Source organism: Solanum tuberosum, unplaced genomic scaffold (assembly GCF_000226075.1).
Source record: "Solanum tuberosum cultivar DM 1-3 516 R44 unplaced genomic scaffold, SolTub_3.0 scf00893, whole genome shotgun sequence".
Classification (NCBI taxonomy): Eukaryota; Viridiplantae; Streptophyta; class Magnoliopsida; order Solanales; family Solanaceae; genus Solanum; species Solanum tuberosum.
The window spans coordinates 652-20,068 of NW_006239792.1; the positions used below are offsets into that span (position 1 = coordinate 652).

Genomic DNA, 19,417 nt, shown 5'->3' on the forward strand with positions numbered 1-19,417 from the left:
TCTTTTCTGAATCTTCTGTTAATCCAGAATACCAATCATTTACTTTTCCCATGAAAGTGTTTACCATGATGACATATTTTTCTTCATCGGTATAATTTCCTTTTCCTAAAAGGAAGTATAGGAGCATATTTTGAGACCAAAGGTCTAGGCTATTTTTCGGATCTCTTTTGCATTCTAGATCTAGGAATTGAGCCCCAATGTCTCCAGTTGGAAGTCTATTTGGCATAAATCTTGATTTATCACTATTATGATAATTTTTTGAGAAATCATTATTCTTTTTTGCTTTATTAGCAAAATTTTTATCACTATTTTCTGGCTCTTGCCATTCTTCTTTCATTGAAGTAGATGCTTCGAATTTTCCTTGGGGTCCTCCTGTTTCCTCTTTATTCATGAATACATTAAGTTCTTCTGAAAGCCTGAGATCTTCCATTGAATAAACCAATTCATCTAATTGTTCATTCATTCTTCTTTTGTTTCTGAATTTGTTTCTTCAGAGTTATTTTCTAGATTTGTATCTAAATTATAAAGATCTTTTTCTTTAAGTTTTTGTTTTTCTAGAAATTTTTGGATTAAAATTTCATCCATGCTTCCTTTTTGATAAGTGCTTGCACTTGGTGATTTTTTGCTCAATAATTCTTTTATATATTTTTGACTGATTTTTTATCAATTATTTCAGTTTTTTCAATAAAGTTTGTTATTCTTCCTGGAAGATTCTCTTTGATGTAATTGATTTCAATTTCTATCATTTTTAACCGTAAGGTTAATTGTTTATTACTTTCTATGAGATCTTTAAGAGATTCTAAAATTTCTTTTAGACTCATATTTTATTCTGAAAAGTAATAATCAGAGGTATCCATCATACTAGTTTCACCGTGAAAACTATATGAATTATAAATTAATTCTTGTCTCTCTTCCTCTTTTTTATTTCTAAGAGTAATTATAGAGACTATTTTTCTTTTTAGATCTTCATCTAAAAATTAATTTTCACTCGATCCAGATAGCCAAATTCAAATAATTGAGCAGTGAAACTCGGTATCCCATTGGGAAAAATTGATATTCTAGGAAACAGGCTTGTGGTTCCAAGAACGCCATAAGTTTCTCCGCTTTCTTCCGGGAGATTATAGATATATCCAGTGAAAGCTAGATATTCTTCTTCTTTCGGGTGCTGTTTTCCTACCTGAAATGAAGAAAAACTTTTGTTCCAGATGGAACTTGATTAGCTTTACTCTCTGGTTTCCCAGATGTAATTTTTTCACTTTCTGGTTTCCCAGATATAAGATCTATAAGCAAGTATAAATATGCAAAAGCATGACATGATATGCAAATAGCATGATTATCATCATAAAATCTTATATTTGTTATCTCATGCATTCAGATTAGCAAACCAGAAATTATAAAAGATGAAAAGAAAAACACAAAGAACTATCCGAGTCCACAGAACCCACTGTGTGTCCTTAAGAAATTTAATCCCCTCAAGTACCCGAGGTTGCAGATTAATTCCTCCCAAGATAAAACGGATTAACCATTAAAGAAGTAGCGGTACCTCAAACTTCGATAATTTCAACAAACTCAAAATGACAGCAACGAATCACACACACAGACACGATCGATCGATTTTGTTTTTTAAGAAATGTATGCAAAAGAAGGGAAGAATTTGATGCAGAAAATGAGAGAAAACCACTCTATTTATAGCCAACAAAGGGTAAAGGTCACAACCCTTTGGAAAGAAGACAACCTTTCAGAAAGGTCACAACACTTTGGAAAAGGCACAACCTTTCAAACGGTCACAACCCTTTAGAAAGGACACAACATTTCATAAAAGTCACAACCCTTCGACATAGTCACAACCCTTCATTTCCTGTTCACACCTTTAAAACCCAACAATATATATATACACACACACTCAATTTAAGATTGACAACACAACAAATTAAATCCTACTTTTCTCTATTAATCGTTATAATTTTTATATTCTTTTATCATAGTCCATCAGTAATCATTGTTGAATAACTTTATGAAAATGCTTAATAATAAGACACCTCGTACGAGAAAAAGTTTGTTTTGACCACTTGCTGTTAGCCACTAATTAAGATGTAAGAACACATAATTTGATTGTTTCTATATGCCTAATTATAATTTGATCCAGGACAGCAAGGAAAATTTTCACCAGATAATGAGTTTATTAGATTGAGAAAATCAATTTTATACTGTGTTGGTTAGAGCCAATCTGCAATCTTATGTTACCTATATTAATTATCATCATGTAGATTAATGCATGCTATGTGTATATCTTTAATTTAGTTATGCATAACTAAAAAAAGTTTATAGAAAACAAGCGACTTAATTAGTTTCTCAACTTTTTTCGAAGTCTTTCCAGAGTAGAATGATTGTTTAGTATTGGAATATATCGTCATCAAAGCATTATCACAAAAAGCAAAGGCTTCCAATAATTTCAAAACAAAATTTATTCAATTTACACCATAGTTTGTACGCAATCATATAACCATGTAACCGGTTATTTGGTAGATTGTATCGGCACAATTAATAATCTTAGCGTAAATAATACATTGAAGAGGGCGAGAGTGTTTACTCGAATTCTCTTGGCGAAAATTTGCAATATATATATATATATATATATATATATATATTAAATAAAGATTAGAGAACACAAGCTGGTAATGCTAATTAGCTACTTGCCAACCAGAAATTACACAAAAAAAGAAGAAGAGAGATCATAGCTAGAGAAAAAAATATTCCAGTACTGTATAATTAAGGTGACAAAATTCAGTCACTTGCTCTGGTTGATGGTCCACAAAATAAAATATATACATACCTAATTAATCCGCACATCGGAAATTTTATTTAAAAAACAAGCGAATGGTGATTAGTTGAACATTTTTTTCTTAGACCAATATAAGAAAATAAGGAATTAGCGACAATATATTAGAAATTAGCGATATATTTAGTGTGCTAGAATATTAGGGACGAATTTGTGACAGATTAACTAGAAATTGTAGATAAATTTCATAACTAATTTCATATTTTTCTGCCTGTGAAACAGCTGGTTAGTTATTTTAGTGAGCTGTATACAGAATACATACTTCTATTAAATGTTGTGGAAGGTCCCATAAACAGTGATTTTGTAGTACATATATAGAAAAAAATGGTACTATAATAATAAATAGATTATAAAGTGTGAGGTGTTACGGATTGGTACGGAAAGTACCTTGTGTGCGGAAGGGGACAAATATCATGTGATATGCTTCTCATATTTGGACTTTGTATTTTCCTCCTATTCTATATATGCCCTTTGCTTGAATCCATAAGTCAACCAAATGGTTATATATATATATATGACCATATTTGCATTCCATTTTTGGAAACTTATTGTTATACGTTGCTCTATTTTCTAGAATCATATTTTTATCAGCGAATCCAGAATATAAGACGGTCGAAAAATAAAAATATAGTGTCTAGAATTTGAACTTGGAACCAGATGAATTTTGAATTCTTTATATTATTAAGTCAATGTCTAATCTTGATTCAATATATATATATATATATATATATATATATATATTGAATCAAGATTAGACATTGACTTAATAATATAAAGAATTCAAAATTCATCTGGTTCCAAGTTCAAATTCTAGACACTATATTTTTATTTTTCGACCGTCTTATATTCTGGATTCGCTGATAAAAATATGATTCTAGAAAATAGAGCAACGTATAACAATAAGTTTCCAAAAATGGAATGCAAATATGGTCATATATATATATATAACCATTTGGTTGACTTATGGATTCAAGCAAAGGGCATATATAGAATAGGAGGAAAATACAAAGTCCAAATATGAGAAGCATATCACATGATATTTGTCCCCTTCCGCACACAAGGTACTTTCCGTACCAATCCGTAACACCTCACACTTTATAATCTATTTATTATTATAGTACCATTTTTTTCTATATATGTACTACAAAATCACTGTTTATGGGACCTTCCACAACATTTAATAGAAGTATGTATTCTGTATACAGCTCACTAAAATAACTAACCAGCTGTTTCACAGGCAGAAAAATATGAAATTAGTTATGAAATTTATCTACAATTTCTAGTTAATCTGTCACAAATTCGTCCCTAATATTCTAGCACACTAAATATATCGCTAATTTCTAATATATTGTCGCTAATTCCTTATTTTCTTATATTGGTCTAAGAAAAAAATGTTCAACTAATCACCATTCGCTTGTTTTTTAAATAAAATTTCCGATGTGCGGATTAATTAGGTATGTATATATTTTATTTTGTGGACCATCAACCAGAGCAAGTGACTGAATTTTGTCACCTTAATTATACAGTACTGGAATATTTTTTTCTCTAGCTATGATCTCTCTTCTTCTTTTTTTGTGTAATTTCTGGTTGGCAAGTAGCTAATTAGCATTACCAGCTTGTGTTCAGATTGAGATTTTCATTTTCTGTTGGCATTTTCACTTTATTTTATTTGAAAAGCCAGAGTTTTTAATAATTAATTAAAATGATACGAATTTACAGAAGTGACTACATACGTTGCGGTGGATATATAAAGGAGTTAAAAGATTTTAAACAATGTTCAGTTCTTTCAAACTTTAAATAAATATTCGCTGAATTGAGCCATAAATGCAATTATAATAGACTTTGACAAATTAAAGTAAATTTTGTACGTGTTGAGATGAGGAGGAGGAGGCATTGAATCTTAATTAGATCAAAAGCACTGGAAACGTGTCATTATTAGGATAGCTAAAACACAAATTAAAAAGAAAACATTAGGCAAAGTTGTAAAGGATAATAAAGTGAAGGAGCAGCAAAGCCGCTTAATTTGGCAATTGACACGATGCTTACAAGTCACAGATACCTACTAGGAAGGCAAATTGTTTACCCGTAAAACGATATAATTGAATTTCGATTTAAAGATATGATAAATAGACCTGAAACTTTTTAACTACGATTCAATTCAAAAATTATAATTTCTAGAACTATCTTTGTTAGGTTACTCTGACCGATTATTCCAGCAACGCGTCACCTGCATTATTCGTCCATCTACTGAAAACTATTTTACCACATATAGTCATTTAATTCATCAAGCTAAGCAACAAGAAGATGTACTCATGGAACTCAAACAAGTTGAAACTTGCAAGCATCCTAAATTGTTACTAACACTCTATTTATATATATAAGTCCAAGGAATCTGACGCAATTAGTCTTAATTATGTGCATGATTGATCATTTAACTAACTCTTAGCACACTTGTATCTCCACTAGTTTCCTATAAACTGTTTGGCTGTATTCTAAACGTAGCACATATATATCTCACATGACTTCATCTGCAAATCCTTATTCAGCAAAGTTTACGAGACACGTCCTAGTCTCTTTTTAAAAAAATAAAATTATCAAATGACAACACTTAAAAATCCACTTGCTGATAAATTTTATAGGTATTTGCTATGTAAAGACGACTCTGTAGGTGGGGTATTTGAACTTGAAACCTCTGATTAAGAATGAAGGAGTATTTACAACTCAACCACAAATCGAGATTTCTAGTTAAAAATAAGGTAAATAATTTTATTTTACTAATGTGGAAAGAATGCCTATATAAAAGCTATGTATCAAAAAGTATCAAACCTAGAGAATAGTATGTATAGTTAGTTATAGTTTTGACCAACCATTTCGCCTGACATTAATTATCACCAAAATCCAATGGATTGGTTGGTTTGTAAGAAATCGTCAAATACTGATGGCTTACCTAATCCAAAGATAAGAAGAGCACCCCTTATCCAAAGTTACAAGGTTATTTTGTCGAATTCTATGATATGGCTATCTCAACTGTCCTAGTATATTCTACTTGTTTATCTATGTCTATTTGGTGTACGATCAGAGGGTAGGGTAGGGGTTCTGGAACCTGTGACTTTTGCACGGACTTGTAGTTATATTGAGAAATTCATTAAATTTATAAGAAAATATTTGTTGGAAATTCATTAACAAAGTAGGTGTTAGGACCAATGGCAGAAATTAAAGATGCTAAAGCTAAGTTGCCCCTCCTAATTTGGGTTTGAATCCCAAGGGCACTTTATACCAACTGTTTTTCTTAATTTGAGATTGTTGGAAACCGATAAACTTTAAATGTTGAATCCACCTCTGCTATCAATTCACCAGAAGAATAGTCCTTCCAATTTGAAGTTTTTTTTCCGGAAAGTTTCAACCTTGTTAACTATGATAACAATCGCGATTGCTCTCTCGCAACCCCTACTACTTTAATTAAAGAACCATACAAAATACCCAGTTTAGGCATATGATTAGGAAGAACTATGATTTAGGTCTCTAATTGAAAAATGCATAAATCCATTCCCAAGCAGATCAAGGAAAAACTAGTGCAAAACACAAACTCAAAGGATATTTTTTGTTCATTTCGAGGAAATACATCTGCAGTAAGAGTCATAAATACAAAGCTTCACTTAAAACAATTGTAAGTTTGCAACACCATATACAAAAGTGAGACAAATATGTAGTAAAACTTCTATAAACAAACCTACAAAAGCCTTAAAACAAAGCAATTAATCTACATGTCATCCACTCAAGTTCAAATCCTTCTTCATTTCCCCCTATATCCAAAAAAAATCTCAGCAGTACAACCCAATCATACCTACATATTACTCCCAGTCGCATTCTCAAAGATCTGGTTTTCTGAATATCGATATTTTTCAAGAATTGGAATATCGATGATCAGATTTTGCTATGGAACCCATTAAAACAACCAAAGGAAATCATTAGAATAGTAAAATAAAGCCTTTTATTAACTTAAACAATGACTGTTTGGCCACTGAGTACATCCTGAAGCTGGAGAGACCCATCCTTCATTAGATTAACACTCAAGCTTTTGAATCTTTCTCTTGAGTATTGTCGAGATGCCTTTCTCCAATCAGTTCCTGCCTTCATCATTCCTACAAACTCCTCGTAACTGATTTGCCCATCCTGAGAAAATGCAATAATGATGAAAAACTGGCATGACATATCAGAGCGAGGAGATAGTGCAAGTGGAAATACAAGCAGACAAATTTACAAATGCAGCATTTACTTTTCATGCTACATTCCAAAAAATAATTCCTGTGTCTTTTTTCTTTTTTTGGGTGAATTCTCGGTGTAAATCATGTAGTATTTGATAAGATCCAACAAGCTTCTTTAGCAGTGAATAATGTTGAGAAGTATTCTACTCGTTTCTCTAAATATAATGGAAGAGCAATGAAAAGAGGCAGGGTCACTAAACAGAGAAAAAAAGGTGAGTCTAACCTTGTCGGTATCAACTTCGCGCATGATCTCATTCACTACATCAGTGTCGCATGCTCCTGACTCATCTGCTAAAGCTTCTCGTAGCTCATCTAGCTCAATATAACCACTTCCATCCTTGTCAAAGAACATGAATGCTCTACGAAAATGCTCATCATTTTCCATTCTCTGTAAGTGGATTATAACTGCTACAAACTCCCCATAGTCCAGGACTCCGTTTCCATCAACATCAGCCTAATAAAAAATTAGGTTCAGCAGTCATCAGGCAAAAATATTAAATTAAATCTTTTCTGAATGGAGGAAATTACTGTATCTGCAATAGAATTTATTTAAAAGTCCATTTCCCAAATGGAAAAAAGCTTGGGAATTCGCATATAAAAGCTGCACCAGATTTACAGCAGAATACTAGGGAATATTTGATTGTAGGACTTGAGATACTGCAGAAAGAGAGTTAGTAAAGGCGCCTACAAGATCAATTATTTGGCAGATCAGACATAACCACGACAAAAATGGCAGGTTTAAAACCACAAGTTCCAAAAGACTTTATTTCTTTCTTAAGCCTTATGCCAAATCAAATACTGCCACATCAATTAGAACAGAGAGAGTATATCACAAAGACTGATAACATTTATCCAACAAACATGAGATGCATAAGACCAGAAGTCCAATCCCTGTATTCATTATCCACTTATTACAATGCAAACCAAGTATCACATACATTTTTAATAAAATAATCTAATTGAAACTTTTCAAGAAGCCTACATAAAGAAGGTAGGAAATCATTCTGAAATCTATCGTGTGTCACAGATCACCTTGCAATATCAATCAATTATGTCTCAATTCTAAACAAAAATTGGGGCTGCTATAGCCTATATGAATCCTCCTAAATCTGCTCTGTCCTAGCCCAATTCATTCTAATATTATCGCTTTGCTTGCAAATATCTTGCCTTGGGGAAAACAAAGGATCTTCTAAAACAATTGGATCTTTAAATCTCAAGGTTATCCTTTGATCCTTTGCTTCCTCTACAAACATCAGACCAAGTGGAAGTGTAACAACAACTAACCTTACTCCGAACTAATATGTATCATCTATATAGATCCTTTGCTTCCATTCTCTTGGTCTAGCTTCTTTACCTTCGTCCATCAAATTATATGCAATAGTCTACCTTTCTCACACCATATAGGCGTGACGATGTGATTTCAATAACTTCTTCAGCCACACCATCTATGGTTTGGAACCCTTACTTATACTTCCTCAGTTATGTAATGGAATCTCTTGCCTATTTAATAACCTTCATGCCATGTATGTATGCCTACATATAATGAAACAAGAAGGAAAAAAGCTAATCCTTGAAATAAATGCAAAATGCAGAGTCTTCAGAGCCAATATTTTGTGCAAAATAACCATCTAACAGACGTGAAAAATTACATGATGCTTCCACCAACCAAAAAAGCTAATCTCCGAGCAATGGTAAAGTAAGTGATGCAGGGTGAAAAGACATATGGAACAATCAATTTACACTCCTTCCAAAGTTCGAGTACTTGAAAGAATCAGGAGAAACCAAGCAAAAGAGAAGAGGAATAATGAGATCACAAGAATAAGGTGGCAGTGATTGCTTTAACATCACTTGGAAGAGTAACTTCTGCCAAACTTACAGCTTAAATGAAGAGGGGCAGAGTGTGTGTGTGTGTGGGTTCCACAAAACAGTTTATTATTTGCCCTCATCCAGAATACACAGGGAAAAGACACTATATGACATTACAGAACTTGGGGTAGTTACCATGAAACACATCAGAATACATCTATTTAGAGAGGACAGCAAAAATAAGGAGACAAGGCAAGAAAAACCAGAAGTAGTGAAGAAGATGTTTGTTAGATAAGAAAAACATGCTTTAACTGCTTCGATGTATTGATGAGATAAACTCTAGCAGTAAATTTGTAGTAGTTAAGGACCCTGATACCATGTCTACTATCAGATTTTAGAATCAGATAAAACCCAGCATAGAAGAGAGATCAAACATACACACATATGATGTATACTTGTATTACAAAAAAACTAGGAGGATGAACGTAGAGACTGGTAGAGTGGGATGGTTAAACGTGGAGAAATTCGAATGGAACTACAACTTACAGCAGCACGTACAAAAACTAGGAAGCATACAGGAAACTGAGTAAATAGAAGCAAAATATGTTCTCATATTTTAGCATAAAAAACTTGTACATATCATAAAACCAACAGAAGAACGAACAAAATACTGTTTCAGCGTGTTTTAATAGACAGGAATGCTTACCACATCCATCAGCAACTTCATCTCTGCTTCTGCCAACTGGGAACCAACTTTTCTAAGTCCAGCCTTTAATTCATCATATGTTATTTTCCCATCACCATCAGAGTCCATCAATGCAAACATCTCTCTAATTACTTCAATCTCTTCAAGTTTCAAGTGTTCAGCAATGACCTAAGCAATTTGACAGGTGCAAATATTTTAAACTAAAGTACATCCATTTGATGACGGAAATGACTACCGAAGCAGTAAAACACTAGGAATGTTAGGACATGCGCCCACACACACATCATTTACAGTTGCATAGCAACTCTCTCTATCTCTCTGATTTAATGAAATAAGGCTAAAAATGTTTCCATTGGCATTCTCTTGCGTATCTCCATCCCCAAACTTCAGATTTGTTAGTACTTAAACAAATTAGAGGCTTACCCGCAATGCTTTCTTTTTGAATCTGTTCATGATAGAAAATTGCTTCAGTCTTGTCCTAACAATATCTCCCAGTGGAACATTTGAAGCCTTTTTAGCATTTTGAATCCAGGGGTGATCTGCAATACAGTAAACAGAGTTAAAGAAATAAAACTTATGCGTGATTTGAACAGTTTTACTATATAAATGTTTCTTTGTTAGTGACATTCTTAAAAGTAAAATAAGATCTTTGTTAGAGAGAATTAGCATATGATTCACATTCAATTCATCCAATTATACAGTAGTTGTTGTCTTCATTATTGGTCCTATTAATAATTATTAAGGTATAGGCCACTCTGGATATCCCACATTCAGACATCTGAGTTTTCAAGCATGGTCCTGAATTTTTAGAGATGCCTGAGTTTTCGAGCATGGGCATACAGGTTAATATCTCTAAAAATATTCAGGGGAACAAAGGGCAGGAAAGGTTTTTCATAACTACCATATAACTGGGCCTCACCCAATTCAGGAAAAGACAAAAAATGCAAAGTGAAATATACAACTGGATATTTAGTTAATTAACATTAACTTCAAGATATTTCATAAGTGAGACACAAAGATAGTTGCAATACTAAGACATGCAACTGTTCCCACCAAAACAAATTTGATTCATAGAGATGCCATATAGCTCAATCACGCCCCAGAACCCAGCATACTCAAGGACATAAAAGAATAAAATAAAATGCAATGACAATCCAGAAAAAAAAAATACTCCTTTTTTCCATAAATCAGTATGCCTGAACAGTGGGTCATTGAAACTAAAGCCGTGATTCCTTGAGGAAAGCCTCACTTTTCCAGATTACTGGGAAGAAAATGCTAAAGAGCATCTAGAGAGATACCCGCGATAAATCAGTTTGCATAGAATAGTCTATCAAATCATAAACAGTTTCCAAATGCGTTTGAATGACTATGAATCAAACCCTGCATTTTTCGTCAACTTGAAAAACAACGGTGATCTATCTCAAATCATTTATTTGCGCAACTTATAGTTTTCCATGTACCAGGGGAGCCGTTTACTTGGAAGCTCACAAACTCTGAGTTGAAAAATACTTACCAAGGACCTGTTGAGCAGTCAACCGCTTCTTGGGGTCAGGTTCCAGCATCTGTCTGACAAGACTTTTTGCCTTTTCAGAGACTTGAGGCCATGGTTCCCTCTTAAAATCTATCACTCCCCTCAAAATTGAAAGAGCAACTCCTTGTTCAGTTTCTGCAAAAGACAATCAGATTAAAAAAAGACTTAAATCCGGAACCACAAGGAATTGCAAACATCAGAAGTCAACAGGAAACTGGAAAAGTAATATATGCATACCAGCCCAAAACGGAGGAACCCCACATAGCAAAATATAAAGGATGACACCAGCACTCCAAATATCAACTTCTGGTCCATAATTCCGCTTCAACACCTCTGGTGCCATGTAGTATGGACTTCCCACAATCTCAGAGAATCTTTCACCTGATTAATTACAAAAAATTACTAAGAATCAAACACTTCTCTGCTACTTAAAACATACAGAACAAAGGACTGATTTTTATGAGACAGAGGAAAAGGGTGTCTTTCTAATTCACTTGTGGGGTAAAGAAATTGGAAGAATTTAGAACTCGTACCAGGCTTGAAAAAGACAGATAGGCCAAAATCGATGGCCTTGAGAGCAGAATGCTCTTTCTTATTAGCAAACAGAAAATTCTCAGGTTTCAAGTCTCTATGCATGACCCCATTAGCATGACACATCCTTACAACCTCTGCAACAGTTCTGGCAACCCCAGCTGCAGCTCTTTCACTGTAATGCCCTCTAGCTACAATTCTATCAAATAACTCCCCACCTTCACATAGCTCCATGACAAGATGAACTGCTTCATTATCTTCATAAGTAGCTCTCAACTTCACAATATTTGGGTGATCAGGAAGGCTTGACATAATAGCAACTTCTCTTCTCACATCTTCGATATCCACAGCTGTTCGGAGCTTCTTCTTTGAAATAGATTTGCAAGCAAGGGCATCTCGGGTCTCCCTGTCGGTGCAAAGGTAAGTCACTCCAAATTCGCCCCGACCCAGTTCTCGTCCTAAGATGTATTTGTCAGATATGCGGGTTTTAGGGATGAAGTCTTTGAGTACTCGGATCGGTGCGGGTGACCCGGAATACGGATTGGGTCTACGTTCTCGGGGCTTCTTTGGTTTTGTTTGAGGATCGGTTTTTGAAGCTTCTTCTGGTCTTATGCAAGCGTTACAGTTACCCATGGCGAAGTGAAATGGGTTGCTCCGCCGCTAATAGTGGTTGCCGGAGGTGGTTGTTGCGGTGGTGGAGGTAGAGGACATGGCACGGCCAAGACTTTTGCTATTTTCTGGATTTCGTGAGAGAGAGAAAAGAAAACGCGGGGTCAGTTGGGAAGTAGTAGTTTTTTGAATAAACTCCATTTATTGCCAAATATTCTTTTACTCCTATTTTAAAATTGACCAATATTATTTTATCAAAAAGAAAGAAAATATTGGAGAAATATCACTCATCCTTTAAAAAGAACCTATTCCAATATTGGTAATGAAAAAGATTGGAAGATACACAGAATGAACGCGCACCTATTATTATATGATATGATAGATGTATTCTTATTTTTATTTTTTTTAATTTATACACTTCATAAAGTTAACAAGAGATGAGAATAAATGTTAATTTCTCTTTTCGTTTTAAAATAAGTGATGTTTTTAATTTGAATATACCCCTTAAGAAACTATTCGTTCCTAAAAAATAAGGAGTTTTTTAACTATAACTTATCGTTACTAAATACCTTGAAAAACATGTAACTCTCTTGTAATTTCTTGCTTACATAAAAAAAAAATTGTTTGAAAAAGAGTAAAATTAGAATAATATCTTCTTAGTTATCTAAAAACATCACTTATTTTGAAATGGGAAAAAGCTAAGTGAACACTAAATTCAAAATTGGAACATTTTGATGTGAATTGTGGTATTTTAATATTCTCTATTTCTGTTTAACAATAGTTGTCCATTATTGATTTGACACACACCTTAAGAAATAATAAATAATAGAGGTAATATTATTATATTATCTTTTGAATATATTAAATTGATTGTTTTGGAAAATATATTAGAGGAAATTTTTATTTAATAGAAAAGTAATTTTGGAAGGTATTGTCCAACTGAAAATGAAATAAATGAACTTTACTTGCTCAACTATAGAGTTGGTCAACCAGAAAATAGCAAATTCCTTTCTGGTACTTAGTCATAATTTCTTATATTTATGTTCTCACAATTAAAACAAAGCCTTCTAGAAGTTCATATCCACTAAGATAAAGTAAACTTGGAAATTAATTATTCAACACAAATTTACACATTTAAGGGTAATTTCTTATCTTATTCTATAACGTGTATAAGAAGAAAAAAGAAAATTTTGTTTTGTGCTACTGTTTTTTTCTCCATAGTACAAGCAAAGTGAAAATGAATATGATGAACTATAATTAACAATCCAGTCAATTATAATTTGTTTTTCCTCTTTTTAACTTTTTTTGGTTAAGTTTACCAAGTCTATTTGGTCTCTCTTTCTCTCACCATCAACACCTACCACTGGTTTTCATGATTACTTCAAGGACCATTAATATAACTTCTACAAGATTAATTAATTAGACCAACTTGAAAATATAATAAACTTGGTCTCAAATAAATAATAGTAACTAAAGTCAAGCTAGATATAGCTTGACCTTATACAACTACGAAAATACAGAGTGATTTCAACAAGAAATTTAAGGAGGGGAGAGAGAGTCAAACAAACAAAGATGATGACCGTCGATTAGATATGAATTTAAAATTTAAAATTTAAAATTTTATCGGTTCAATATTTTAGATTTTTTTTTCATTGAACTCATTATTTATTTAAAATCATGAGTTTGTATCTACTATATTTGTTATAATTTTCGTAAATTTTTAAATATAGATTTATATTTCGTGTTGAAAGTATTTCGATGACCCCGATACTAATATTCGGCTATATGTAGGTGCCACCTTTTGATCAGTTTAATTTAATTCCTATGTTTGCATGGACCTAAGTCATGATGATTTGTGTGTACTAATTAAGTCATAGACTCATAGGTGGATTTGGTGGTACATAAAATTAAAAAATGGAATCCAAGGGTTGAGATTAATTTGTATACCATGTAGATGAAGTAGTTGAACAATTTCATTGTTTGATGGAATGGCACACATGTAGTCCTAAAACACTGCCACAAAATAGATTTGTTTGGGCGCTATTCTAACAAACTAACCATATTGGATTAGGAGGGAAAAAAAACTACATTTGGAGTATCTTTCTCTATTTTCGAGAATGTATGCTTATCTTATCGTTATTATAAAGGTAGAAATTAGAGAGGTTGTTTTCAAATGACCCTTAGTTCAATATATAGTCGTTAAAAACTATGCAAATTAAATAATGTTTCAAATGCGTAAAATAGCAAAATTGGAATGACAATCTTATATGTGTGAAATTGTTTGTTTTGAGTTAAATTTACACTTTTTTTAAGGTCTCGCACCATTTAGATATTTCTACATATTAAAATATTGGACTTTATTTGTAGTTTCGCACACATTATTTTGGAGATTAATGATATCACCCCATGTCAATTGAGTATCTATGGCCACTAAAAATCGATTGACTAAATATTAGTATAAAAATACTCTTAACCTAGTATAATGTTAATTGTTTTAAACTAAACTTGCACAATTTTTTATTTTTTAAAAATCTCATACCATTAAAAGTATTCATGAACATAACAACAGATACCAAACAATAAAACCATATACATCGACATAATTACTAATTAGGCAGCAGGTTAAAGGTCACTGTATTATGATAGCATGACCGTTTGACTAAATGTCCTTCTAGCTTATTAACAAGTCAAAATATGGAAACTAATTTAAAGTACTAGTAAAGACTCCAAAAATTCTTCAAAAAAAATCTGCGCGCTAGCGTACAATTGCAAGAAAAGACTTCACCACTACATTTCTATTAGTCTAAAGTAAAGTTTCCATTAATTATTTTTTAATTTAAAGATCACATTTTTTTTTGTAGAATGTAAAAAAGAAAAATATTTAGGTCTTGTCATGAGTGATGATATTTCGAAGTAGTATGTGGTTTAAAGTTGAGTATAATATGTGAAATGATTTTGTGCTAATTAATGGAACGGTTGATGATTTGAGATTGACATGTTGAATTACTTACTGTTGCCGTGGCTACTTCGACAATAACATATAACCAAAGTTTCTTAATCTAATGCTTCCTTACATTGATGTTATGACGAACAACTTGGGTCCCATTAGAACCCATTGCCATATCTTACATTAAATCATCCAAATGATAAACATCTTCAAACAAGTGTAATTGTTTTTTAAATATATAGTTATGGTAGTGTACGAATTAATTTGTGTACATATCTCGATTAATTATGAAATACTACTTATTATATATAGGTATCGAGTAATCTTGTCCATCAATATCAACAACAACAACAATAATGTCTAGGGAGGATAGAATATACACAAATCTTATCATTACCTTATGGAAGTAGAGAGGTTGTTTTTAAAAGACCTTCGGCTCAAGTAAAGAAGAAGAAGACCGTGAAGAAAAGATAGTAAGTAATAATGAAACGGTGCAAGGTCTACCATAAGGGGAGCAAAGACAATGACAAAATAGTGTGATAATCAATAAACAACATATTACGACATATTATAGAAAATAAGAAAAAGATATACTCTATTACATATCAAAAACAAGAACTACAGTGAAACAATTAGTACAAAACAAACCCAACCACCCTAAGCAAGACAATATTACACTAGTATTTTTGCAAACCACTTAGTCTATACTTTGGCAACAACTTAAATTTTATAATTTGCAACTCATTTTATTAATTGCGCTAAATCATACTCTTGAGTACAACAATTAATATGATAACTGATTTCATATTTTTATAATATGGTCGGAAAGGAATTAAATAAGATTTTGAAACAAAGAATCCATATTGGATGAATTTTGTGAGCTTATAAATTCGAATAATGTTGAGTTGAAATTGAGTAAAGATTCTTAATGATAAGAAAGGGACATATTGCCGTAATATTAAATTAAAGTGTGTGGAAGTAGGTGTGGCTAGGATAAAAAAAAATGCGTGGTCAATTAGGAGAGGCTGAGACAAAGTCAACAAAGCAGTTTGTTTCCTCCAAATAATTAAAAGAATTGATTATTAATATGACATTATTTGTGATTTCTCAAATCTAAATAAATTAATCTAAATAGATTATCTATATGAATCATATTAATTATGCTTGTTTGGATAGTTCATTATAAATACTTAATATCTATCCATTACATGTATTATGGCAGACCTAACAACGAGAGTTTTAAGAACCAGAGTTAATTGATAATTTTTTTCCGTGCATTATTGGTACAAATATACAATAAAGACAGGTACGTAAGTAATCCATGCAATTGAGGGGATGGTTGGGGGATAAATCCCATTAATTGTAAGCACACATATTTGAGTGTTGTATTAAATTAAGAGGGGGAAACAATGATGGAAAGACATGAACTTTTTTATTAAGGGGGGTGTCTTTATAACCTGGCAATAGGCCTTATAAGTAGTTGTAGGCCAAACCAAACAGGAAAACATTTAAAAAGACCCATGTTCCCAACATTATTATGTTGTTTGGTGCATGGTGTAATGTGACAAGCAAAATAAAAGGCATAAAGTGTTAAGCTTCCCACAGCTCATCTCATCACGCTAAGCAGAAAAGGAAGAGGAAAAAAAAAAGGAGGTTGTACATAACTTTCCTTTCCTTTTCTAGAATTTTAATATTCTTATCCCCTTTCTTCTTTACGATTAGTTTCTTGAGCTGATTTAATAGATGGTCGCTCAATATTCACTAACGAAAATAATTGGATTAGTTTTTATAATCGAAAAGTCACTCTGTCGTTTTGCTCATAAGTATTATAGAAAGCTAGTCATTGGGGAAAAATGGAAAAGACTTTTATATGATACTTAGGAAAATTAATCGACCTCACGATGTGATTGTTGCAGTGTTTGGTTGAGGAAATTGTTTAATGACTTGTTGTGACTTATATAAAGTCGAGTTATATAGGTTAGTAACTTTCTGGGCTATACTTGGATAAAATTGAGTAATTTTTATGTTATAGAAAATAATTTAGTGATCATTTGCGAAACTATTCCTTATTTTCTTCTGAAAAAGAAAATCAAATAAAATTTATGAATCGTGTATAAGTTCCAATTGCTACCATGCATATTTATCCGGATGAAATGGGAAACATATTCACTTTTTTATTGCTAATTACGTTCAAGTCAACATCTTAAAACTATTCAAAATTTAATAGCCTTTTAAACCGTAAATAAAATTTAAATACAAATCATCGAAGGGGGGCGAGGAAGGTTTTTAAAAATATTATAAAAATTGCAGATACTGTATTATTAGTTATGAGAATTAGCAAACTAACTAAATAAGTTAATTTCTAAATCATGTTTTTTGAAATTTTCTCTTAAAAAAAACCAAAAAAAACCCACCAAAGGTTATGAACCCATCAAAGTGGCCCAAGCCTCTTAAATGATCAAATTCAGCCCAAATACAATTGGTAGGATGTGGAGCCAACGGCCCATTCAAAACTTCATCATAGAAAGTAAAGCAGACCATCAAGTTCTATTTTGTAAAAAGTACAGAATCGTGGACAAAAAAATCTTAAATTTTGAGTCTCGCGGATACATAAGTTAACATTCGGATACATACCTTTGATACATTACCTTTTAGTTTGGTACTTTAATAAAAGAAAAATAACGAAAAATCAATTTATAATCCCATAAATCACACAATCACGTTTTAATCACTATTACTCAATCCCTCATAACGTGTAGGATTCCAAAATTCAAATTTGTTCAAGCAGATCAGCCAACATCCTTTCAACTCTGTCTTGAATACGTGTTAGGAAAAAAAGAAAAGAAAAAGAGTCATCCATTACTTTTTGTCTTTTTTCTCTTGTGGGGAAAAAGAAAACAAAAGGCAAAATATTCCTTATATGCTACTTGATATTATTTACTTAAAATATTACATCTAAAAACATGTAGTAATTGGTAATAATTAACTGTTGCATTTATAAATGTTACTCAGTTTCATTTTGCTTGGGTCTTATTAACTTGACAGTATTTTCTTAAATAAATTGTTTATTTGGAGCTTATTTTTTTCTAAATTATCCTTATTAATTATGTTACAAAAAATTAAGTTTGTCTAGTACTCTATTACTTAATAGCACTAAAAGAGCATTAAGCTATGTCAATATTTTATTAAACTCTTGAGGGGACCATTGGAAGGGTCCATAGATTTTTAGAATTTGGTATTAGTCATACCTAATGTTTGATTTTAACTAATTTTGAGGTTAGTCCCTAGAGGATTAGCTAATGGACGTGAGCTTTGAATGCTGATTGAACTAATTATTTATGTTTTTGTTTAATCCTTCGATTCAATAAAAGGGTACATATCAATTTTCCTATTCATTAGTTCTTAACAAATCAAAGTGTGATTATATAAATACCCACTGCTTCAGTGTTATTCAACTCATATTATAATACTTCAATGATAATAATTTTAGAAGTTCTATGACAAGCATATACGACCTGCTATTTCAATTATTTTCTTCGTCTCAAATTATTTATCGTATGTCGTTTCACACATTCTTTTTAGAAAATATTAATAAGAAACAATTTTGACATCTTTCATATCTTTATTTATGTCTTAAAATATAGTCTCTTATCATTAATTTTTTTATTGTATTTATGTGTAATCGCTTCATAATTAAAGTGCTTATATTATTCAGAAATAATTACTAAGATAAAATAAAATAAAATAACAATTATTTTTTTCGTGAATTTCTAAAATAATAAATAATTTGAGATGGAAGGAGGAGTAGATATCACCTATATAAATTTTCTTAATTCTTCTATTGTAGCCTATGTTTAACTGAGTATGCATTGATTTCACGAATTAATTTATAAATCTTACATGAAAATTTTTCTCTCATATAATTTAGGTCTACCCCATATCCTTTTAACATCTTTATTTATCATAATAATTTTATATTTATGGATCGATATATCTCAAAGCCAACACAATATATGACCAGAGCGTTTCAAGTGAGTAAGTGACCGTTTCTTACAAGGTTTTTGGGTCCAGAAAGAACAAAATCAAAAGTTATGGGTCGAAAATAGAACACATGAGCATTAAGCAGGGCCAGAAGAGCAAAACGAAAAAGAAAAAGATGTTATTGTTAATAAAATAATTTACC

The 19,417-nt window shown here is 31.9% G+C and overlaps 1 protein-coding gene across 1 annotated transcript; it reads right to left on the reverse strand.

Moving 5' to 3' along the window:
• Positions 1-6,426: 6,426 nt before the first annotated feature.
• LOC102591452 (calcium-dependent protein kinase 10-like) lies at positions 6,427-12,494 on the reverse strand. The gene is made up of 7 exons (XM_006367643.2): positions 11,681-12,494; positions 11,385-11,528; positions 11,130-11,282; positions 10,040-10,155; positions 9,617-9,784; positions 7,328-7,558; positions 6,427-7,012 (listed from the first exon to the last, which is right to left on the reverse strand). The coding sequence occupies exons 1-7, from the start codon at positions 12,309-12,311 to the stop codon at positions 6,839-6,841; spliced, it is 1,617 nt and encodes a 538-aa protein (XP_006367705.1). The 5' UTR covers positions 12,312-12,494; the 3' UTR covers positions 6,427-6,838.
• Positions 12,495-19,417: the final 6,923 nt, after the last annotated feature.